The sequence below is a fragment of the Aulonocara stuartgranti genome (genome assembly GCF_965226115.1).
Source record: "Aulonocara stuartgranti genome assembly, chromosome: 2".
NCBI lineage: Eukaryota > Metazoa > Chordata > Actinopteri > Cichliformes > Cichlidae > Aulonocara > Aulonocara stuartgranti.
Window position 1 is genome coordinate 33,338,102 of NC_138940.1, and position 26,751 is coordinate 33,364,852.

Sequence of the window (26,751 nt, forward strand, 5' to 3'; positions counted from 1 at the left end):
ATAAATCTCGAACGATTAGCAGAACGCACAGAGGAAGAACAGAAAACAGATGAAACTGTTGTCTTGGAAATGAAAATAGTTTCTTTAAGAACCCATGATAAACAAATTCATTTTGCACACCATTTGGCAAAGAGTCTTGCAATGATATGGTGAATGGAACATCAGATATGTGAGAAGATGAAAAGGGTCTTGACATATTATGCAGCTAATTTACAAATGCAAAATTGCAAATAGACACAGAATCACAGCTTAATAAGAACATCGCATTCTTAAAATATCTGTAATTATTTCACATAATGCTGTTTATTCCTTGCCTGAAAGCAAACTGGAGCTTACCTTATGAGGACAAATGGGAGGCGGTGAGTTAAAAGACTTCTCTGGTGTCTGGCTCTGGTTCTAGTAAAAAAAAAAAACATTATCAGGGACATGTTTCATTGGAGGCATATCCTTGCATAAAGTTTCATCTTATTTACTATTCCTTGCTATTAGTATTTTTGCTGTGTTTTTAAGTGGGGGTTAACTCCCACTCTTTACTACCCACTAAGCCAAGATCACAACATTTGTCAAGCGTCACATTTTAAATCTCTATCTTGACAGCGTCGTCTTATCTGACATAACGTGAGCGGAGTGATTTTTTTTGTTATTTGTTTTTGTGTTCCCTTATTTCTATCCCTGCTCAAAGATTATAAATCCTTCTTTGTCAGAAGATTTCGCTGAACATATGTTCGGATTTTTCGTACACGCCCGACTGCATTTTTTGAGGTTAAATGATTATCACATTGTTAATACACCAATACATCACTCAGATACAAGAAAACACCATTAAAAGCAGACACAAGGTAAGTCAACAAGCCAACAACAGATGGTCCTGCTGCTTGTGATTATGCAAAGATCCAAAGTATTTGCATACTCACAATGCCATCATAAAAAAAAAAGAAAAAACAATAAGCCATCTTGAGCTGACCTCAGTGAGAAATGAAAAAAAAAAGAGCAATGGGTGAAACAGAACCAGCAGGGAAGCGGAGGGGCTCGGAAAACTTCTTTTGGAATCTACCGAGGGCTTGCCTCGTGGGAAGGCCCTGTTGATTTTCAAGCAGGTGCTTTCAGTTATGTCCTCATTTCCAATTATGTGCCTGTGGTACGTCTGATGCTCTGTGACACTATTAATGGCTGCCTTATGGTTTCTCTAGGACAGATGAGACACTCGACTCTCCAGACTCTTAACATCTATATTTCATCGCAACGTAGAAGGAGAACACCTCTCTGGACAAGGCAACTAAGAGAGGGGAGAAAAAAAAAATCAGCCAGGCATTCACTGTAGCGTAAACACCAGGTCATGAAATATAAATGAATAAATGGGCCTTGCTGGGACGATGGAATTAGTAGACAAAATTTTCCCTACAGATTGAGTAGGCAATATAACCATGATATCTTAATTGATGTGACAAATAAACATGAATTATTTTCTTTGTGGGTAGGAGCAGGAAATGGAGTTTCCTTCTGCATGTTCCCAGTGGGGGAAAATGAATGACCTTGATTCTGAACACTGCCTCCAAAATTGTGAATATTAGATTCTACAGGATATTGTAGAGTTAGGAGGAGAGTGACAAAAAAGAAAAAAAGAGAGTCCAATCAATTATAATGTGAACCACAGTGTTTGCAATGTACAGATAACTCTGCACACCATCAATACTGGCGATTAATCAAGGCATGACTTGCAAAAATTTCACACAAAGCATTCAGGAAAATATTCCCTTTACCACCAATGCCAAATATGCTAAAACTATTGAACACACAATGTGATGTTTATGCAAAAGCATTTAGTTATTTATTTGTTTTGTTTTGTTGAATTTGTACAAAACAATATGTGATCCAAATTAACAACTACTTTAATTTGGAAGTACAAATACTGTTAAAGAAGAGACATTATCAAATGCAAAAAAGTAAAAAAAACAATAAAGCTAACCACCACTTTTCACTCATGCCATTTCTAATAAATTCCTAGTTTAACTCACTCGTTGAATCTATATAATAATCATTAGTGTTTCATCAGCATGGAAACTGTACAGCTTTTCTGACAAACAGCTCATAGCTCATCTCCGCACAGTTACAGGAGAGACAGTAGAGTAGAGAGGTGATAAGGGAAAACATATGGAAGTAAAAACGACTGTCATTTTTCAACTCACCTTTGTCTGGGACATTTTGCATCTGATAATGAAGACTATTGACAATGCTTGCAACAGAGGGATTTGGATTACGCCACATATTGATGTTTTTGTCTTCTCACCATGCATGGGCTGGTCATTGTAATAGGATGAGGCCCAGAGAGAGCGCATGTTACACACATATATATTACAGTTTCTGAAGAAAATATAAGACAATTTTATCTTTCTGATTTCTTGGAAATGTTTTGATAAAATCTAAGAATGAGCTCTATTTCTATCTCGCTGTCTTTACTCTCATCATATAAATTAGGAGCCTCACTCAGCAGCTCACAAACTGTGTAAGTCTTAATTGTGTACTTTAATAAATGTCGCACAGTTTTTCCGCTAAAAGTCTGCATAAAAGACAAATGAAAACAAAAATATGCAAAATATTTATACTTGTTATTTAAAAGGGTTTTTTGTTTTTGCTATAAATACATACTCTTTTTTTTTTTATTTCACTTTACCAACATGTGCGTAAAAAGCTGCATGGGACAGAGAGTTGTTCTATGGTTCTTGAACAATGAGACTGACTGCCTTCTGAAAGTCACTGGAGTATTTCTTTTAAAGATATTCCATGTGGGAAACTGCCAAAAAATGTACATTGTGTGCTACTCCTTTCACAGTCCAACACAATCTTGGTCTAAGGTTATAGTAATGACAGTGCCAGCTGTGGACCTGTGAGTTGTCTGCTTCTCTGTTGAAAGTTTCCCACACGGAATCTTAAATTTCTTCAGAACAAACATACTTTGAAGAGTTTCAGATGAAAGTTTTCTTGATTTTTACTTTGTCTTTTTTTTTAAAAAAAACAACAGAACTGAAAAAGGTGAATGTTAAAAATGGGCTTTTATGTGCCTGTTAAGATATAATAATAAAAATCTGAAATCTTTTGTCATAAAAGACTTCATAAATAACTATTTGTCATTTATATGTTTTCTGTCTCTATTAATCTTGTGTGATATTAGAAAAAAACATTTAAGAGAAGATGTGCATCACTGAACACAAGTAAAGCTTCAGTAAAACTTTTCAGGTGTGAGGTGATAAAAATGTTACGTCTTCTCTTCGGCTCCGGGATCATGCTCTTGCAAAAACAAAAAAAAAAGTTTTGATATACAACTTTCTGAGAAAATGGGTAAGTTTTTAAAAAATATGTTTTTTTATTTTTTTTATTTTGCATTGTAAGGTATAAAAAACTCCACTCAGCAGCCATATACACCTCAACAAGTCAACGTTTCTCAGATTTGAGGTGAGCAACTGAAGCAACTACAGCTAAAAGTGCAGGATACTGTTGATTGACATATGACCTGGTAGTAAATGCATTAGAGGGTTACCTAGGCAACCAGAGTCTGCACCTACATTAACTTCAAAGTGATATGGATGAGTGAATCGCTCTCTGTGTGGATGTCACTTCAGGTTTTAAAAAAGCTTTTCTACTCTCAGCTTTGCTGCTGTATAATATATAGATTAGAAATAGTCCCCAGATTCTTTCATGATAGTGTTACAATAGACTCTCTTATAATGTTCCTGGCTTTAACTTTCATCTAGTGGATGAACTGTGTTTAATGACAATGATTTTCAGAAATGTGTCTGAGCCTGTGCAATGATTTTCACTACAGAGCGACATCTATTTTAAAGCAGTTGTGCCTGATAATTCACCGATCACATCTATTCAATATGTGTTTTTTGCCTGATCCTTTGTGCACAGAGTTGTCTAATTCTTTGGACGCCTTTACTTTAAGTCCTGAACAAAATCTCAAATTTCTTTACAATGTTTTGTGGACAAGTGTTTTTTGCAAGTTGTGAAAACCTTCAGGCTCTATAGGGATGGTGCTGCTTTTACACCCAACATGAAATATTGCAGTTCAAGAATTGCATAGGTTTTTTTAAAAGTGTAATATATCATATGTAAATTCACAATGAATTAAAATTAATAAATAATAAATACAATTTGGTATGTTGTTGTTCTGCCATTTGATTATATAGCATATTTTTGTAAACCATCCAATTTTTTAAACATATGTATAAAAGAATCTTCAGGAAAATGAACTAGCCAGAAACTCAACTTGACTGGGAGAAGTCGTAGCCCAAACCCTGTGTAGCTTGCACTCTGTTTCTGTGTGGCAGATGTAGTATAAGGCAGTCTAGTCACATTCACCGAGCCAACTTCCCCAACAAGTATAGTGAAAAAAAACAAGAGCACTATTCAGTGCTGAGTGGACACTGACTTGTGGCACATTTGTGTTTCTAGTCCCATCAACTCAGCCTCCATTTTCTCCCCACACAAGGAGGCTTTATACTATTTTCTTCCCCAGCTCCCACAAAAGTACTGTGCCACATTTAGTAAACTGTATTTCTACCAGCTAGTTACTGCTTCTTCAGCTCTGTTTGTCACCCCAACATTGTTTCAGCCCTCCTCCCCCAATAAAATATAGTTCTCTCGCTAGGATTAAAGGAGCATTGTAGTTCAAGGATTATCAAATGCCTTTGATCATGTGACTGCCACGTTTTTGATCTGCAGCACATAGCACCAAATATATTCTCTTTTTCTTGCCTTCTGTCTCTTTGCCTCTCCACGGATTTCCCGTTGCTTGCCAGTTCTCTGCAAAGTGAGAATAGTTCTAGACAGGCAGTGAAAGGAGAAAATGTAACAAGTATAAAACACATATTTGTAATATTGTGATGACAGAGATCATGCTTCCACTGCTTATCAGTCCACAGAAACATATGCCATAAAGATGTCCAGTGCTGAAGTTAACACTTGAAACTATGACACGTTGGAATATATATCTCGTTTTAGCGAGTCATCTGTAGTTTTCCTTAGTGCACATTTATTGTCTCCCGACACTTTTAAGGCAGTGACACAGATGTTTGGAGTATAAAGAAATCGACCACAGATTATTTGCCTTTGAAACATGAAGTAAGGTTTCAATGCCTTTATCACACAGTGCAACCCCAGCTGCACCCTGGTGATGTTCATTAGCAATTTCTGAGCCTTGGGCTATTTTGTTTCAATCCCTGCATTATTATTTAGTGGCTGACTTGGACATGCAATCAAAAGGACACGCAATATGTGCAACACTTGTATCTCAAAGCAATGGCTGTTCCATGATGCCCAGACTAAAAACGTATAATTGTGAGCCAGGGGATTCATGGCTGAAATTTAGTCAACATACCTCAAAAAATGCTTTTTATCCTCATTGTACAATCACCTCCTATTAATGTCATTGCCAAGTCAAAAACGGAACATATCAAAACAATTATTTTGATGTGGCTTCAAGCAACACAACATTTCAATGTGAATGGCGCTCGAACCTTGAATCATTATAAGGCGTGGTTTGGGGCAAAAAAAAGCGCATCAAAAATGATTGAATATCATTTTAATGGGTAGAAACCTACGAGGCTTTCGTACTGTCTACCTGCCATGTTATTAGATAGACCATGCCAGTCAAGTTGAACAACACAAAATCAACATACAGACAGGCTGACAAGACATAAGCATACTGCCTTCCATCTTCCTCCCAGCCTGGCATGTTTATCTAGCCTTCCATGTGAGCTTAGCGCAGTACTGTGCATATGCATAGAGAATGATGAAGGTTCAGAAACTAGTGCCTGAAGGAAGCTGCACATATAGCACAAGCTCTTTGAAATCGTGCCAGAGTGGGCCTCATTTGCAAAGCAATTTGACAACAAAAGTAAAATACTCTGCAACCTCAAACCAAATTCCAGAGATGCCAAATGGTGCATCTCTGCAGTTTGCTGAGAGAGGGAATTCAAGAGGGCTACATCCGGTGTCTTGTGCGTATGCTTCTGACATGGCTTATTTGCAGGCCTAGCATTACACCAGTGCAATGTCATGATTGCTTTGGCAAGGAAAGGGGCTCTTATTTACATGAGGGAGTCCACACAGGAGGTTGCCTTTGACCAAGGTGCCAACAAGCCTGCAGAAAATGTAATTACAACCTACAAAGCTGCTTGTTTAAAACAACTATTGCTTAAAACAGCAGAAGACAACACTAGTTAATAAGTCAGTTATCCAATTGGCCAAGACCGATAATTGTGCTAATGTTTAATTAGATTATCCCTTATACAGTCAATTGTAGATTTGATTGCACGCGATAAATAAAGTACTTCCTGTTTGAATATGCAAAGCGTTCGTACGCAGTCTCCTCCTCGGGCTGAGCAGAATGCTGTGCACCTCCAACATTAAACAGCTTGCCAGTGTCAATAGTTGCACCGTTCCCCATTTATTTTGGAATTTTCTTGCCCCTATAATTTTGAACGTTTTTTTTTACAAATGCAGTTTTGTTGTGGATTAACAACAGTCGGATTTCACCGAATGTGGGTTTCCGATAATCTAAAATATGCTGAAGAAGCTTAATATTGTTTTTATTGCTCTGACTTTGCATTAGGAGATTTTGTTTTCAGAACCATCATACAGAAAACAGACACACAATTTTTTAAGCTGATACTTGTAATAGTGATATGCTATACATGCCATGTATTATATATGCAATATTTAGTGGCTAAATATCAGTTCATGCTCTACTTCAGTCCAAAATAAAGATAACATTTCACTAACCACCATTTTTCCCTGCGTGTTTCATTTGAAAAGAATAACTCTCCCAAACCATAAACACAGAGCATCATTCACTGGCTGTAATCACTGATGATGGTGGCAATGATGAGTTTGTTGAAATATGAAGCAAGTAATACATTCTGAATCAATAATCCATCAGAGAAAATTACATTAGCATGTATTACACAACATATATTTTTTTCAGATTATTTCTACAATTATCTGAAATGCATTTCTGTATGTAAACATCCTGATTTACACAATAATTCGGGTTTCTTTGGATAAAGTTGGAAATATTGTAATGTGCATTTAGAAATTTCTACATTTCCAACACTGTGAAACATAAGCAAATACTACTAAACTATTGTTGCTAAAAATAAAAGGGCAGTTCAATGAAAATTGAGGCCACGAGACGAGAGACCGCATGCTGAAAAGCTCTGTAATCCAGTCATATTTTGGGTGACTTTCTAAGATAAATTCTTTGGTATTGTCACGATGAAAGACCCTCGCCTCATTTAAGTGTCTTTGGGATCTCGATCAATCCGCGTGGCAGGAGTCAGACTTGTACACTTGACCATATAATATGGCATGCTTGTCGAAACCCGGAATGCATTTCTCTCTTCAAAGTATATTTCTTGGCTTGCTCTCTCCCTCACTCACTCCCTCAAACCAATTTGTCATTCTAAGCCTAGCCTCACTGCTGCCAGCGCCCGGATGATAGCAGTGGGCCTTTCTGATCCCGGCAGTGGCTAGGGAGCAGGCCAAGTGTTACGCGAGCCACCCTGGGACACCAAGCAGGCGCCTCTGCCGGCTGATGCACGCCTCCACGGCCGAGAGCAACTGGCTTTGCAGATGCTTTCGATTCGACACAGAATGGAGCTCATCTACTTTGTGAGGACATTTGCTTTGTGTTTGTGCACTGCATATGAGCTTCTATGTGTATTTCGCAAGCAAACGTGCATGAGCATCCACATGTGTGCGTCAAAAAGATTAAGAGTGGTCTCCCTGTGCGTACGCTTTTAAGTTTGTGCGCATGCACGAGAAGCTGTTGACACAAATGAAATGAAATGCTGAAATGAGGCCACGTTGTTTTGTTTTTTCTGTTTGTTTGTTTGTTTGTTTTTGTCATTTGCAATTAAAGTATTCGCCAAGTTCTGATGACTGGAAGTACTACTTCTCTGCTGATGTCCTTTAGAAGTAAGCAAGTCACCATTTTCCTCCACTGGCAGACGTTCCTCTCAAGAGCAAGAGGCAACACAACACTGCTGTTGTCACTTCATTATTCCTGTTTTAAACAACCATTAATGCCCTCATTCAAATGCTTGGATGCTGCTTTGCTGTTAAGCTTATCAGTAACAGTCAACCGATTTATTACTGCAGTCCCCTCTCTAGTCGGCTAAGCAGAGCATTAAGTGTATTCAAAATTACATTAGCTACACATTGTTATTGACTTCTTCTCATGGTCAGGCAATGGCTTTTTTGATAAATGACAATATTTAACATCTTAGCAAGTTATATTATTCAGTGCATGTGTTATTAAAAAAAGCATTCTGATTTGACTGCTGTTTGACAAAAGAGGTCAGAATGATAAATGTGATGCATAACAGTACATCCGAGGAACGAGAATTAAAAACAAAGTCTCCAACTTGCACTTCTCATCAGTTACAGGTGAGATGCTCTCGTTTAGATGAGCAGTCTACTCTTGTTTAAGCTGCTCAATACTGACCTTTTAGATCCTTGTGTTTTTGTTTTGCAACCTTTTATAACAGTTATTTAGGATTAAAATATGCATGGCTAATGGCATTTCCTCAGGAGCAGATGTATTTATCTTGACACGCAGATTGTCACCCAGTATTTTGCACCCTACAATCAGCTCTCTGACAACAGCCCCCTTCATTTGCTGAAAAATTGAGACCGCAAAGTAGCTCGTTGAACACCTAGCCCAAACTTTCTTGTTAGACACTGATACCAGACTTGGAAAGCGACACCAGCATTTTATCTGTCTGGGCACAATTCAGTATTTGATTAGGAATAAATCTAGAAGGCTCCAATCAGTTTCCCTTGTATGAGCACAGTTAACATGTGTGTTACTGCTCCTTGAGCGCTGATGGCAGAGACATGGGCGATTAAGGCCAGAGTCCAATCAAACCAGCTGTGTGCCATTCCCCCCATGGCACTGGTCGTGCCAGGCATGTGTTCCACACTACTAGCAGAAAGAGAGACCTCGACCAAACCTTCAGTCTGGGGAGTCACGGCCACACATGAACCAGGACATGTAGGCAGATTGGGGTTTTAGCAATACAAACATGTTTTTTCAGAGACAGAGCTGCTATGCAAGCATAAATAATCTCATTGGTTGCGTTAAACCCCAGTGGAGAACTTCTGTGGCCAAGTAGCAGCAGCAGGCTGCTGAAGCCTGGTGTAAAAGGCAGAGTTAAGTCAGAAAGTATTATGAATGGATTTCTTTCTGGGAAAGAGGATATAATTAATCCATGGTGGTGTTGAATGTCAAAAAGTCATATTGTTTTTACAGTTTATATTTATATATATTGTTTACTGTGCTCCGCCGAACTAATTCTTGCTGTAAAATGTAATGTGACTATTATAGGACAAAAATATATAACAATTCTTAATTAATGAACAACCGAAGAAATGAAAAATGTTAAAAATTGCACGACGAGACTTCAGATATCTTTAAAATCCATTTTCGCAATGATTAAGAATTAACTCATAGATTCATCTATTTTTTGGCAGGTACTCCAATGGGAGACTGTCTGCTCTTGTGAATCCAATATGACACTCAGTTTTAAATATGATTTAGACACAATATAACTGTCATTTAAATCCAATTGGACACATCAATCTAATATTATATAATTCACATATCTACTAGTCAACTAATGTATTCCATTCTCTGCAGCCCAACTGGGACTGAAGCTAATCACATCGCTGACACCAACGTCTCTCTTTTTAGATCTAACATGGTACAAAGTGTACATTTGAGAACTGGCTTTAAACTTTTTTGAATCACCATACAATCACACATGGCTTGTCAAATACACAAAAACACAGTATTATGCTGGGGTGGTGAGTTCATAATTAGTGACTAAATGTAGCAGTGAATCGTTTGGCAGATTCAATAATTTAAAAGGGACTTTCTTAAAAGAGGCTGCCCTGACAATTACCAGATAGCCATAACAAAATAACTTGGGTGTTTTGAGCATGAATGCACATCTTTTCATCTCTTTCAGGTGGGAATATAGATTAACTTAGTGAAAATACTCTGTTTTACAAGATTTGGGGGTTGGGGTTTATTTGGGGGGCTTTTGATTACATGTTTCAGTTGTTCAGCCAAGGCCTCCTGTGGTGAATTCTGATCTTGCTTCCATCCCGCCCACTCAACACAAAACATTTTCTCTGAATGACATGTCGAACCATTAGCAGGCTATCAAATGGAGACACATACAAGGCCTTCTAAACACCTATTAGAGCTATCGATGGCAGAGGCAGAGATTATGACCGTGGAATGGAGAGGGTATTTGTGTCTCCCACTTCGCATTGCCAGCATCTTTGAAAAAAAAAAAACCTTTATAGATTTGGACAGAGGAAAAGAAAAGCTTTATCAGCACCAACACAGAGAAACACATTAAGAGATCAGAACCCCAAAGGTCAATTGTGGCTGTGGGCGGCGCTTTGTTCTGGTGTCCTCTCGGTTAATACTGCACTGGTGCCAAGTGACCCATGTGAAACAAGTAATGATACCAATTTGTGTACATTTTAGATGTGCAGTAGAAAGCGAACACTCCTTCCATTCTTAAGCTAAAACGTGTTGCATAGTTCTCATATAGACACGTCTACTGCTTGGCATTGCTCTTTATCACGTGTTCCCAACAATAGGATGACATTGATGTAACACAGAATAATATGACAGCAAAAATAAAATGTCAAGCTGCGCATTTAGATAACAGGAAATTTCACTGATCTGTCCTCTATGATGGATTGAAAACAGAGCCCGAATGTCGTTTTTAATTTCAGTATCTTTTTTAGAAAAATGTTACTGGTTTTCCATGCATGAGACGCTGTTATTAAAAAAATAAAACTAAGTATATGTATTTTGTTACACTGTGTTGTGATTTAGTTGTATTTTGCAGGGCAACACTACTCACTGGGACAAAATGAGACAAATCCTTAATCCCTCACAAGATAATAATAATAATGTAATCCTTATTCCCATATGGAACCGTATTCAGAAAAGACAGTTTCTGTCCCCACAGAGGTTCTATTCAAGAAGAAAAGCATTGGGAATTTATTTAAAATACACAGCAATTAAAATAAGACACACTGTCCAATCCTTCCCGCCATGCTAATCCTTTCTGATACAGATGTAGCTGTTGTAGTATAAAAAAGTTACTCATTTGACGGTGTCTATTGTGTATCTGTATACAATGCTGTACACTTACTCTCCTCCCAAGCGTATTTCTTCAGACAATGATAACGTATTCTTTTCAGTTGCCAGTAGGTACAACTGGTGATCTGACAACGTGCTATTTGAAGATGCACAAGATTTTATACGCAATACAAAATACGTGTGGAGGGGGAAAAAAGGAGAAAAAAATATAGCTGCAACAGCTGCTGCACTGCTACTGTAGAATAAATGCAGCACAGATGAAAGATGATGAGGGCCTTTTTACTTGTGGACTTCACAAACATCTTAGAACACACACACACACGCGCAGGCGTTCACGCAGAGAAGCACATCCACAAATGCAAAATGCAGGAAAATACAAGGCTTTGATGGAAAAGACAACTAATTTGAAAAATAAACAGAATCTTTCCTAGCCCTGAAAATTGTTTATGGCCACATAATGATGGCGAATAATCCCACATCATGTTCTTCATCCCCATCTTGCTACTGGCATGTAGGCCATTATAAAATGTTAATTGTTATGCTAATCTTTTAGTGATAACTGCAGAAAGTGCATGTATGAGGAATACTTCATGCATAATGCATATTTCTTTTTATTCTCTTGTAATATTTTCTCTATTTTAGTTTTCCATTTCTTTTGTCTTTCATTCTCCGCTTTTTCATTTTGAAAGGCAGTCTCTCTAAATCCAATACAGTTTCTCGCAGCGTGAGGCAGCTTCAAAGCCCTGCTCTGTGGTCAGGCCCGTCGATCCTCTCACCTACCTCCTGGTTGTTTAAGAGAGCAAAAGCACAGCAGTGCAGTTTCTTAAACACACAGATACACCCCAGCACCAACAGAGGGACCGCTGTTTGGCAAAAGAGCCTCTCTTTCTCTTTCACTCTCTCTCACTCTCCTGCTCTTCCACTATCTCACCTTGGACTCTGACACCCCCTCCTCTCTTTACCCACCCTCCTCCATAGACCTCATTATACCAGGATACTCCTCTCTCTTTCTCTCCACCCCTCTGTCTCCCATCTAACTGGGCAGCTCCCTCATTTTACAATTCACCTTCCGCTCCTTCTCTTATGCTCACTCTATCTGTCAGTTATAGTACTCTCTATCCCTCTACCTTCATTTACCTTTTTTTTTCTATCCCCAGCTACTTCAGCTGTCCTCACTCTTTACCTGGCACTCTATTCTGATGTCCTGCCTCCTCTCTATTTTTGCAGCAGCTCAATCTCTATCGCCGCCTCTGACTTACACTCCGATCTCGATGTTGCCATTCCTCATACCACACACGCAACGGCATCACACTAAGTCCAGATGGGATGCCATTACCTTGGAAAGGGAGTTGACGTGAAAGGTGGCTATTGAAGGTTTGGTGAACAAGCCATGCCCACCCATGTCTGAATGAAGGCTGGCTTCTAGGGCCCCTTGGTGGGGAGCACGAATTGGTACACTGGAGTGCTCATTATAGCTCTGTAGGGACTGTCCTGCAGGGCATCTACTGTGTGGCTTTGGAGCTCATTACGCCAGGCAGCTACGGAGCTCAAGGCACCCAGAAGCAGCAGGGCTTGTTGCAGAGATAAAAAAGGGGAGGGCTAGCCAGATTACCCTTAATCAGAGGCACCTGTAGACAGCCGGCGCCTCCCTCCTCATTGCCTTCCATGAAGCCCCTATACCCTTCCCAACAGGCACAGACTTTTCTTGCTGCTGTAATTATTGCAATTGCTTCACTTGACTTTCATTCCTGAGCACGGAGTTGCACAGTTTGCCTTCTAATGAGAAACCCAAGCTATGATCCAGAGGTGTTATTTATTTATTTAATTATTTATTCAACACAGCATGTATAATGTCAATTATTTAAATTAGTGTGATTTTTTTTTTTTTTTTTTTGCCGAGCTCTCCCCACTGCGCCTTATTGGCACTCAACTCACACATCACACTCCTCATTATGGCGGACGGAGAGTTAATTAAGTTTTAACGTGTCATATGCGGCAAAATGAAGGGATCAGCTTCAAATCAGCTATTATTGAAACAGGAGTTGTCACCTATAAAGAAAATTCCTGGGTGCAAAGTGTTGTAAAACAGCAAAGCAAATTATTAGAACTAGAGAAAATCTATCCAAACAAACATCTGTGTGGACACAAAGGGTTTTCTTCTATATCATTTACCGTTTTCAGATTTGAAATTTCATAATCTCCTTTCTTTCCCCTGTAAATTGATGCGAAACCAGTACCACCCTACAGCGAGAACAATGGAAATTCACTCTTGCCTATTTTGCATAAGGAATGTTACTGTCAGTTGTTTGGGCAAATGTCTATTACTAAAGCTGACACAATAAACAAGTGCTGACTTTGATGCGAGTTAGAGGGTGCTAGCTAAAGTCTGTTTTAAGTGCTGCAGAGATGTACAGTGGGAATTAATAAAAACAAGAACAGTGTGATGTGCATGAGTGAACCACTTTTGTGATTCTCCCCTTCCTTGCACACCTCCCTTCAGGTGCTGAGATGTTCTTTGAAACCAACTGTCAAGCTGTTGTCTGTGCAGGCAGCATACAAAGAGTTCATCCAAAACCTGCACTTTTTTTGGATTCACTTGAATAAATATGTGGCTTGGCTTTTCTTACCACACCATTTGTGATATGTTTGAGACACTCACTGATCACCTTTATCAGTATCATACTTTCAGTCTAATTGAGAACAGTGTGAAGCGTAATAACGGTGCTGTGTCAGAGATATACAGGTATTGTTTTTCAAGCAGTAAACACCTTATGCTACGACTGTGCCGCGGGAGCAAAGTAAAACGTCATCCTGGAATACTTAAATTGCTATTCAAATTACATTATTTAATGTCACTTAATGGGTATTAGGAATTATAAAACCAAAAAATGCATAAACATTTAAACTCCTAAGCTGCTAAAACTCTCCACCCACATTAATCTTTCATGTCACAAAACAGATTCTGCCTCAATTAAATTAATACGCCCACTTATAAAGTGGTTTCTGGATTTATGACTTCAACCGACAGTATACATTTATTTATTTATTTAATTATTTATGGGAGACGGGGGAGAGGGGGTATTGTAGTCCTGCAAAAGGAGTGCTGTGGTGAGAAATGCCACTGCTTGTGAGCAACACAAATAATAAGAATAATAATAATTAAAAAAAGAAAATAGGATCTTTGGTGAAATACTGACAAGAACCAACTGTCTGACAAAGGAAACAGTTTACTGTCACATAAATATCTAAAGAGTCTGTCACTAATCATGGAATGTGGCCTCATTATTTCAGCTTGATGAGCTGCCACACCTGACAGAAATATGACATGAATAACAAAAACAAAAGATTTGTGTTGAGAGGCTGATCAGCTCGTTCCCTCAGTGCCCAGTAAGAAGGCTTACTTCATGGGCTACACAGCACTTGCACCGTTGGGGGGGAAATCAAGTTCAAAGACGTTGTCGTCTCACAAACTGGAATAAAGTGGTGAAACATTCAAAAAACATCCAGTTTTATACGTGTTTTATCTCCAAGTTTAGCAGATGAAATGGAAGCGGCACGCATTTTGTTTTGCCTGCAGTGGTAAGGCAAAAGGTGAAACAGAGAAACAAAAAGCAGGAAAGAGAAAAGAGGTACTTTCAGCGTATGATGTATTTTCAATCTCTGTCATGGTCACAAATCAAAATCCCCCAAGTTTTATAAAACATGTCGAGCCACCAGCCTTCATTTGTACTTCTTTATTCTGTTTGTAGTTACGCAACGCTAGAAACTAAAAGCTAAGAGCTTCTGACAGACTTGCTGGAACTAAATTGTCATAATTTCTTTCCTGCTTACAAGATGATGGATTACCTTCATCAGGGTAAGGCCTCTAATCTAATCTGGAGCTGCTCTCATCAAACACCTCAGAGAAAGTACGCTGATCTAGGATCACTAAATATGTCCTTGTTTTTCTTCCATTTTCAACATGATCTGAAGCTAAAACTGATGTCAGATCAGCATGGGCACTTTGGAAATAATAGTCCTGATCTCATTTGTGCTCTGATGAACGACACTACCATTTATGAACATCTGCATGAAAGAATAGTTTAATACTGTAACGATAGATAGATAGATAGATAGATAGATAGATAGATAGATAGATAGATAGATAGATAGATAGATAGATAGATAGATAGATAGATAGATAGAATCTGTTTTTTAGTTTCAGCAGAAGTCTGCAATTAGAGCACTTTTTGGCTTTCCGTCTCCCTGCCCACACATAATGACACACTTGAGTTGCTAGGTCTGCCGTTCAGGATATACTACAGCCGCAGTTCTCATACAAAATGACAGTGGAATGTTAATTGCAGTGTAGTGTGTTTCTTTTCTTCAGGTTGCAAGTGCATTTGTTTTCATTAGGTGGGATTGGTCAGCACTCTAGGCCCCTGTGTCCAGTAATGAAGCGTACAATTGTAGGCCCATTATAGACTCCCAGTGAAATCAAAGATATATTGATCTTAAATATTTCCATGCTCTCGTGTCTCTCTGAACAGCTGTTACCACCACCATACCACGGAAAACTTGCTGTGCCAATTTTTAGGCAATATTCGATCTTGCTTCTTGCATACCACACTTTATTTGTCACTCTACAACAGACACATGTTGTAGACTCTGCGGTAGACTTTATGTATAAACTGCATGTCTTAAAATATTACGTCTGCAAACAATAAGGCAATGCAATCACGGCTAATGTAAAGTAGTAATGAAAACAAACCATGCGCAGAGGTGCAACACTGAGCATTAATGAAATTACGAAGCTGGAACTCAGTAGACTCCTGTCTGTATTGTGCAATGAAACAGAACGGAACAGGAAAGCAACTGATGCATGCAAGTCACAGTCACAATTACTATTTCATTAAGGAGCTGCCACCATTGGCGGGCGTTCTCTGGCATTGTTGTTGAGATGCTGGCATGGGACCGGAAGGGGGGTGGGGACGTCGGGATGTCGGGTGTCGGAGGGGAAATCTGGGAGGGAAGGGGGAGCTTTGGGTGGGAGGAAACATGCTTCAATTTGGGTCATCTCCTAGTCTGCATGGGGTCAGGCGACAGAGCCTTTTCCGCACTTAATCTGAAAACACATATGGCGTAATGGGCATCCACCTGAATTAATTGCCCCAATTATTCCTAATACAAGAGAGACAGGGAGTCTGAGACATGAAAACAAAAATGGTGAAAAAAAAAGTAATGTGGTGTTTCAGTACCGTAAAGACTTATTGCTGTAGCATGCACGCATTTAAGGAGATGAAGGCAACCTGTCAAGATGACAAGCCATCTCTTAATTGCGTTAAAAGGAGGAACATGCTCATGCTTTAAAGAGTGTCGTGTGGTTGTCGGGGGAGGAGGGGGAAGCAATCTTTGTTACCACATCTGAAGCAGCCAGGCGCCATGAGTCAAAGCTGCCTTGGAGGCCACGCTGCACCGCGCTAAACAGCTCGTGTGCATATCTCATGGTAACTTTTCAAACCCAGCCAAAAGAACAAACAATAAACAACAATGAAACATTAACAATTTCTAGTTACACAGAGAGTAAAAGGTGAAAAAGAATGTAACGGTGTTACTTGCTCGAAGTGAACCTCTGCTGTCGTGATACAGAGGAATCATTTTCCAGAATTAAATCGAAGAAAGGGTCACAGCCTGATCTCTGAGTGTGTACTGTATAGAAAAAGGACATTTCAATCCAGACTAATATGTTAAAAAAAAAGATAAAAAAAAAAAAGGAAAACAAACTGTGACTAAAACTCCAGCATCTCACTGCACAAATAGCTGGAATTATAGCTCATTACAATTTATTTTTAAATTAGCTTCAGTTAGCCTGACCACCTCAACCATCACAAACTGTGGTTGATGGTAGCTAATTTTTGCAGGTGTTATAGTGCACTTTATTCATCTCACTTTATGTGTAACTGGTTATGTTAATAAGATTTCAACTCAATTTATTCAAGTGCTGATCAATGGCATGCAATCTCGGCCTTCATGCATTATGTATTTTAATGGAACTCACTTGTTTTATGGCTGAATGGCTAAAGGTTAACAGTCCCAATAGGTGGGACTCCCTGAAGACTAATCTGAACTTCAAACACAGCTTCTTTTCACATTGCAAGGCAAAAGCGCACAACAACAGAAAAGTTGTTTTTTATCACCGCCTCTTATGGCTCATTGAGAGAAAGAAGCGATTTATTACCTCACATCCTTTGCTCATATTAATGTGATTAAACTGCCCATGGATATTTTACTCTCTGTAGGAAGTGAGTGAGAGAAAACAGGGAGTTAGAGGTTGGGGAATTAGTGAGAAGGGTGGTGGTGCAAAAAGGGTCCAGGGGAAAAGTGAGGATGGGAAATGATTAGAGGAACGTGTAGGTGGCGTGGAAGTGAAAAAAGAGACTAAGAAAGGGAGTAGGATAGTATAAGTGGGATAAAATCTCAGCCCAACAACAGACCTAGATATGTCACAGTTTCCATAATTATGCTAATTTCCATATCATTTAACTGGCATTTTCACATTGAAAATGAGTCATTTCACTAGTGAGATCTTAAGTCGTGTTCTCTTCAGTTTAATATGGAAAACATCCAGGCGTCTCTAAGGACCCTTGTCTCTCTCCACTGCCACTCCCTGCTCTATAAAACTGGCATGCTATTCCCAAGATGAGAGTCCCACTGGACTGTGTGAGGACTGTGCATTAAAAACCCCTCCAGTCCCTTCTAAATCTAGAAGTGGAAGACAGAAGGGGCTAGAGACACATCCCATGAGGGTCACTCGGCAGTTTTCACCTTATTGTCTTCTCAGTCATAAAAATTTGCCTGTGGCTTCTTTGGAAAATGATGTTGAGCTGCCCACAAGATGACTTTTTTTGTATTCTTATGGAAAGTCTACATTTTAAAAAGGCATTTTTGTCACCTTGCCAAAGAGAAGCCACTTGGAGATCTCTGTTATGCACATTATGCATGAAAAATGTCAGCAGTGTAATGGATTGTTGAAAAGATGTAAAGATTTGATCAAGGGTTATTTAGAAGCAATTGAACGCTGAAAAACCAAGAAAACAATCTGGCTTTTTTGGAGCTTAAATGGACAAGTGCTGCAGCAAGCCTCACAGCTGGCCTGCTTGAATATGGATTGCACTGCAGGGACATTTTACACTATAAACAAGCATGAATGCATGAATCAATTCAGAATAAGTTAATGAGAACAAAACTGACTTGCGCAATCAAAATTTGGCCACATTAGCTGCCATTATCATTCTGTCATTGTTTTAGTTTCACATGGATGAAAGTGGATTAATGGTAAGATGTATGATTGCTGAGGGAATAAGGGTATTTGGTGAGGCGAGTGGAGGCTTAAAGCTGTCAGAATATCACTTAGTCGACAAAAGATTCCAGTCAGAAACATGTAGTATAAGTTGTAAAGAAGCACTTGCCCTCAACACAGTCTGAGAAGGTTCCAGCCATTTTAACTGGCGCCATCAGTCTCCTCCAGGTAATGCAATTAGATGCCACTAATATCTTGGGATGCTCTTCAAACTGCAAAAGCACTTTTGCTAAACAGCACACACTGTAATAACTAGTGACAGCACTCAAGGAGCCAGATTGAAAAAGCTTTTGCATGTGATTGGTTCAAGTAATTGCACATACAGAATGCTCCAACTGATAGAAAACTGAAAACAGATGTTATCCAAATCTATGCTGGCTTGTTTGTGTGGTTCCCAGGCATGAGAGCTCACCTTGGATTAAAGCTCGCATACTAAATTTGGGGAGCCCGGGCAGTCGTAAAGTGGAAGCCTGTGATTTCATCTTTACATCGAGACAATTGGAATAAAAACAACGATTAGAATAAAAACAAACAACAACTCTTAGGCTAAATTAAACTCTTAGACAATATGTATCTGCTCTACTATTCACATTTAGAACCACCTACTATAGCCCCAGAGTACCCTGAGAGAAGCCGTCTAGCTTCAGACCATCGATACATCACTCCAATCCTCTTGCTACTCTAACGCGGAACAGTCAAAGTCGCCCACACTTAACACATACGAGCAAACAAATGCATATGAACGCACATACAGCGCATCAAGAAAATGCCATAGGGCTACAGACACAAGTAATCAAAAGTTCATTGAATCATTGTAATCTTAGCTTAAATCTCTTCACTTGACGGATTAACTGGAATATCAAAGAACACAATGCAATATAACTAAATAGGGCTGATCAGGAGCTGAGATAGTGGCTATGTATCCAGAGACACAGAGATAGAGAGACAGAGAGTGAGGGAATAGGATCTGCTTCTTGCTCCCACTATTCCCCTCAAGGCAACGTCAGGATAAATCTTCTAAGGGATTATCCCGGCTACACAATGTTCTCTGTTCTGCCCATTGTATGCCTCTTTAAGCACAATTGATAAATTAGTTATTTATATTGTGCATGGATCAAAGTCAAACACTGGATTTTCTTTTGATTGTCTGGTTTGGGAAGCATTACAAATAATCGGCTGCGTGTGTTCTGTCTATGCCAAATTCCACCGTGCAGACATGTGACTCTGTATACGATTATATTATATAGAGGATGGAATTGCTAACAGGCTAAAAGTTTCACTTCTTTATAGCCAAAAGGTATTTTTTCACATAGACAGATACTTTCACAGAGACTTATATAGCTCAATAGGGGCCCAATCAGTGTTAAATGACTTACACATGGGATCGCATATCTCTCAGGGAACCCTTCTGCTTTTAATTTAAGGTAAACTAATAGCTTCATTTATTTGTAATTAGAAAAAAATAATATCTGCTTTAACTGTGTCTCATCCTCTCCACTTCCTGCTGGCAGCTCTCTCTTCAAAAGTTCATGAATTTTAATTCATTTTGGTGGTTAGGCCAATCCCCTGTTGTATGAAGCGACAGAGTTTTAGTCAAATTGAATTACCCTCTCTGTGTTTCACTGCACTCACCTCCTACTGTCCTCATTTCTCTCATTCTCTTTCTCCTCCCTTCCTCCTCGCCTTCCTTTCATTTTACTCTTCCTCTGCTGCCTTATTTTACCTATCCCTTACAACTTCCTTATTTTCTTCATACACTGCCTCTAGACAGCAGTAAGTTGTATGTCTGTGTTTTAACTCTGGTTGCCCCTAGCACATGTAAATGACTTTGGCACTTGATGTTTGAAGAGAAAAGATGAAGAAAAAATCCCTAAGTGCAAAATCAAACAGATAAGAGCCAAGAATCTTCACGTTGCTGGGGAATGTGTGTCTTGACATGCACCGCCTTTCATGTTTTCCTTTAAAGTAGTCAAGGACAGTTAGTTTTGGAGGAATTCTAATCCTGAATGTTAAGGATACGATTATGGGCTCCATTTCTGTAACATTTTTTTTTTTTAATTTTATTTTATGAGAAATCTAATGGAGGGATAACGGGAAGTCTCTATAACTTTAATATTGAACAAACCTGATGTGTAAAGCCTCTTGTGTTATCACCAAGCCCCATATGTGTGGCATTGCACTCCACCAGTCACAGCTATGTAATAATATAACGATAGTAAAAAAAAAAAAAAAATGCAAAAGAGTAAAAATCTCACATGTCAGGAAGTTGGTTTCCTGGTGTGTTTGATGTGACCCACATTACAACAAGTCATTCAAATGACCTCTGAGGTGTTATCTCCAAAAGGCAAACATGGCAGCATTACTCCCCCTTCCTACTTGGTAAGGATGAAAATATCTGACTTTGCAAAGATTCTGTCTCTCTGCATCTGCAGTATCATATTTTCAAGGTTAAATGTTATATTAAAAATATGTGAGATGATGGTGTTACAGTAAATGACGGGGATAAACCCATATCCCTAACAGAGTTTCGGTCAAATAAAATCATGGTTAAGCAGTTCTTAGTGACTACAAAATAAACCATCCTAAGCTAGTATGTATTATTGCAGGGTCTACCTTACAGTATAAAGCGCCTTGAGGCGACTGTTGTTTTGATTTGGCACTCTATAAATGAAAATTGAACCGAATTGAATTGAATGTCCTATGTATATATATATATATATATATATATATATATATATATATATATATATATACATATACATACAGTGGGGCAAAAAAGTATTTAGTCAGCCACCGATTGTGCAAGTTCCCCCACCTAAAATGATGACAGAGGTCAGTAATTTGCACCAGAGGTACACTTCAACTGTGAGAGACAGAATGTGAAAAAAAAAATCCATGAATCCACATGGTAGGATTTGTAAAGAATTTATTCGTAAATCAGGGTGGAAAATAAGTATTTGGTCAATAACAAAAATACAACTCAATACTTTCTAACATAACCTTTGTTAGCAATAACAGAGGTCAAACGTTTACTATAGGTCTTTACCAGGTTTGCACACACAGTAGCTGGTATTTTGGCCCATTCCTCCATGCAGATCTTCTCAAGAGCAGTGACGTTTTGGGGCTGTCACCGAGCAACACGGACTTTCAACTCCCGCCACAGATTTTCTATGGGGTTGAGGTTTGGAGACTGGCTAGGCCACTCCAGGACTTTCAAATGCTTCTTACGGAGCCACTCCTTTGTTGCCCGGGCGGTGTGTTTTGGATCATTGTCATGTTGGAAGACCCAGCCTCGTTTCATCTTCAAAGTTCTCACTGATGGAAGGAGGTTTTGGCTCAAAATCTCACGATACATGGCCCCATTCATTCTGTCCTTAACACGGATCAGTCGTCCTGTCCCCTTGGCAGAAAAACAGCCCCATAGCATGATGTTTCCACCCCCATGCTTCACACTAGGTATGGTGTTCTTGGGATGCAACTCAGTATTCTTCTTCCTCCAAACACGACGAGTTGAGTTTATACCAAAAAGTTCTACTTTGGTTTCATCTGACCACATGACATTCTCCCAATCCTCTGCTGTATCATCCATGTGCTCTCTGGCAAACTTCAGACGGGCCTGGACATGCACTGGCTTCAGCAGCGGAACACGTCTGGCACTGCGGGATTTGATTCCCTGCCGTTGTAAGTGTGTTACTGATGGTGACCTTTGTTACTTTGGTCCCAGCTCTCTGCAGGTCATTCACCAGGTCCCCCCGTGTGGTTCTGGGATCTTTGCTCACCGTTCTCATGATCATTTTGACCCCACGGGATGAGATCTTGCGTGGAGCCCCAGATGGAGGGAGATTATCAGTGGTCTTGTATGTCTTCCATTTTCTGATGATTGCTCCCACAGTTGATTTTTTCACACCAAGCTGCTTGCCTATTGTAGATTCACTCTTCCCAGTCTGGTGCAGGTCTACAATACTTTTCCTGGTGTCCTTCGAAAGCTCTTTGGTCTTGGCCATGGCGGAGTTTGGAGTCTGACTGTTTGAGGCTGTGGACAGGTGTTTATACAGATGATGAGTTCAAACAGGTGCCATTCATACAGGTAACGAGTGGGGGACAGAAAAGCTTCTTACAGAAGACGTTACAGGTCTGTGAGAGCCAGAGATTTTCCATGTTTGAGGTGACCAAATACTTATTTTCCACCCTAATTTACGAATAAATTCTTTACAAATCCTACCATGTGGATTCATGGATTTTTTTTCACATTCTGTCTCTCACAGTTGAAGTGTACCTCTGGTGCAAATTACTGACCTCTGTCATCATTTTAAGTGGGGGAATGGGGGAACTTGCACAATCGGTGGCTGACTAAATACTTTTTTGCCCCACTGTGTATGTATATATATATATATATATATATATATATATATATATATATATATGCCCGTGATCAGGTACTCAGCTGGTATAATAAGTTGGCCAAAGGAGGAGATAGAAGTCACGGAGCAAGAAAGCTCCTTACCATGCATGGAGGGTATCACCCCAAGTCCAGCACCCTGAGGCTGTACGCTAAGCGGAAAGGGGCCCGGGGACAGTCCAGGATGAGAAAACGAACATCCAAGAATACATTGAGAAGATGGCCCCAACTGACAGCGTGCTCAGTGAATACCTCAGGCAGCAGAAACCCAAGAAAGAGGAGGGAGACAAGGAACCATCATGGAAGGACAAGCCCCTGCACGGTATGTACCACCGGCAGATAAAGAGAAATACCAAGGGCTCAGAGAAGAGCTCGAGAGGATGTGGAGGGTGAAGGTAACGGTGGTCCCCGTGGTAATCAGAGCACTAGGTGTGGTGACTCCCAAGCTAGGCGAGTGGCTCCAGCAGATCCTGGGAAAAACATCGGAGATCTCTGTCCAGAAGAGCGCAGTCCTGGGAACAGCTAAGATACTGCGCAGGACCCTCAAGCTCCCAGGCCTCTGGTAGAGGACCCGAGCTTGAAGGATAAACCGCCTGCAGGGGTGAGCTGGGTGTTTATAATATTTACCTTAAAATATTATATATTTTAAGGTAAAGACCCCACTTACTGAAGAGAAAACCCCAAGCAGTTTAGAATGAGTATAAAAAGCAAAAATGATTATATTTTGCTGGAGGTTAAGTTGATAAGTAGAGTGGGAATAATAAAACAGTTTAAAAAGTTGAGAGTTTAGGCTCTATCGAGTGATCTTTCTTAAGATTGTGCTGTAACTTCTGGTGTGGAGTGCTTTGTCCTTCTCTGACCTGGATCATAAACAGTAAACCCATTAGAAAGAGAACACCAGATGACAAATAACCCAGCATCATGCTGAGCATTCATCTGCCGTATTTGTCTGAGTGACAAAGCAATTCTTGCTGGCAGGGCGGGTCATCTTACAGGCTTGCTATGCATGTAGCCAATACAATACACACTGCACATAACTCAGAATCAACTCCAGTGATCTTACTGATAACATCCGTAATCTATTAAGGTGAAAAAATTACCATCTATTGACACATCTATTCTTTGAGCCCCACAGAGGCTTAATTGAAATTGTCTGGAGGGAGGCACAGAGCTCCATTTTTACCCAGCATGTCTTTAAGCATTGAAGTAAGCAGTTCTTCATTGACAAGTTGGCTAAAACTCCACAACTTAACTAGAGAGATTGGACACCGCTGGCAATCTCTTTGTTCTATCTAAATATAGTGAGTCCCATAAGTCGCTCTTGTAAAAAAAAAAAAAAAAAAAAAAAAAAAATAGGGAGAATTCATTATTTCATTACATCCCCCTACTCTGATTTACATACACAGCAGAGGAAGAGTAGTTTTTTTTTTATTTATTTTTTTACCATGGCTGTTGCAAGAATCTGTTTACTGATCCCCAGCAGAATAGCAAGGCACAAAAACAAGCCAGAGATCCACGCAGTGCACCCTTCCCTCAAGAGGTAGACATGATCTCATGTTATCCATGTTTTCCCCAAAGTCATATGTGCATCATGTCAGTGAGACTCAGAGTCTGGAACTCAGCCTTTTCAGTCACTTTGTTAAATAATGTATCAAAGCGCTGAATAGAGTTAAGTTGAGATGAATGCAAGATTCAGTAATGCATCATCTTTTGTGATGTCTTCATTTGCTTGATGTTTTACTTCCCTATATGTGATGCATACTTAAGTACTTGGATGTATCTTTATATTCCTAAAAAAAACTTTCATTGACTCACTGCCACTGTACTTTGCTGTGCACTTGCACTAATAGAGCCCTTTCTTAACTTTTCTGAGTAAGTAAGTCTACCTTTGTCGAGTCAGTGTCCAGAGCTAATGCATAGCAATAGTATTCTCATGAGTCACTGCATGTTTTGATGCTTTGCACTCTCATCATATTGCTAATATTGTTGGACAGTCTAAGAAGTATGTCACAAACTATAGTTTTCAGGAAAAAACATTCAGAAAGTGGTGCTCTGACAACAAACAAAAAAACAAACTCGTATATCTGTAGAGTTGAACTCAGAATGGACTTGTATCAAACTTATACAGGAGTACCAATCATTCTGAAAGTCTTCCTAAGCGTGCTGGTCACTGTTTGCATTGGAAAGGATTCCCACAATGCACTCCCAAATGATTTGCAGACATCGGCTGATGTGAGTCACCCGGCAAACAAATGTGGTGTGTCTGGGTGACCTTAATCACTTCCAGGTTCATCGAGACTCAGATTTCACTTGTGTGCCTTATTTCAGGTCATTGCCTCAAAGTCAAAGTAGGGCACAGTCATTATCTGAGGGAGCATCACACAATCATCCACACAATACAAAAAGGTCGGCACAATTCACTGAAGTCATTGAAGTGTTGTCCATTATTTCTGGGTTGGAACACATGTCTGCTCCATCACAGGGAGTGCATATCTATATGTGTGGATTACAGGTAATCTAAGTTGTGCCATTCCATTTCTTTTGCTGAAAAGTGTATATAAAAAGATATATTGTGGACATTCTGTAAGATCAGTACTGTATGACACTAAGATGTTCAAATTTATGTGTACAAACTCCTACCTTTTGGTTTCATTAGCTCAAGAGAAACAGAGCACAAAATGCAAATAGAGTAAAAGCGTTCTGTTATACTTATTTTTTTAGTTTATAACACAGTCATAACACAATTATAATGCAGTCTTAACAGCAGTTTTATCTTAAAAGGTGAGTGTTAAGCACAAGTGTCTGACATGAAACCTTATCATTTTATAAAGAGTCTCTTGCCATTCAAAAAATACAGACACTGTCAGAATACTATAAAATAGTATGACTGATCTTGGGAATGGCTTGCTGCTGTTTTTGAATACTGTATGCATTGAAATTCTGTGTGCCAATTTGTGACTTTCTCACACATTACTAAAGAAGACTTTTCCTTGATTCTATTATCCTTTTGCATTTCAAGATCTTGGTCTCTTTCCTTTTCTTATTGTGGCATATGTTTCCAAGCACTGGAGCTAAAGTTTTCAGTGCTAGCTGCTGCATAATAAAAGCCGTTTCTGAAGGCATTGGGTCAAAAAGTTAAGTTAAAGGCACTGATGTGTTCTGTTTTGTTTTTGTGAACCTCAAAGAGCCAGCGACGTCTTAACTCTGGTACACGGAAAGGTCCAAGCAATTAGTATGAGCTGCATGATGCGTGTTACCACAGCCTAGCATTAGCTTTATGTGGTTCACCATCTAATATTCTCTGTTAATGGTTCTGTACATACCTCCTTGCTGACATCAGCTTTCAAGCACATCACATTGAATAAATTTTTATTACGAGGAAGCACTTAAATAGCACAGCACAGACGAGAAGAAACAAATGCAATAACTGCATCAATTACAGCAAGTATCACACAAAGATATCAAGCTGTGCTGATAGGTGCAATTACAATGTATAATGTTTGTGTGTCTCATGCAAATTGTTTTGAAAATGACCGTTCCCCTCAAAAGGCTTGTTCGAGAGCGCTTGACTATTTTGCTTGTGTCTGGATGAAGTGAGAGCGCACAAAGACAATCAGCATGTCATTGTGTATATGTGGATTAACTTTGCACCGTGTACATGTTTGAGTAGGATGGATTCTGGGCTGCTTGTCTTTTGTGCTTCTACACCAGACTGAGCCTGACAGCTATGCACAATATCCTGTTATAGCACACAACTGCAGAGACAAAGAAAAAAAATGGATGCAACAAATGCTTTAGTTAAATAGTCCTTCCGCTCGCATATGC

The 26,751-nt window shown here is 39.4% G+C and overlaps 1 protein-coding gene across 1 annotated transcript in view; it reads right to left on the reverse strand.

Annotated features, from left to right (window-relative positions):
• The window catches only part of pcdh11 (protocadherin 11), a 202,619-nt gene that overhangs the window by 81,734 nt on the left and 94,134 nt on the right, over positions 1-26,751 (reverse strand). Inside the window, exon 7 of the mRNA XM_082555733.1 lies at positions 337-396. Within this exon, the coding sequence (XP_082411859.1) occupies positions 337-396 (60 nt within the window). The remainder of the gene's footprint in view (positions 1-336; positions 397-26,751) is intronic.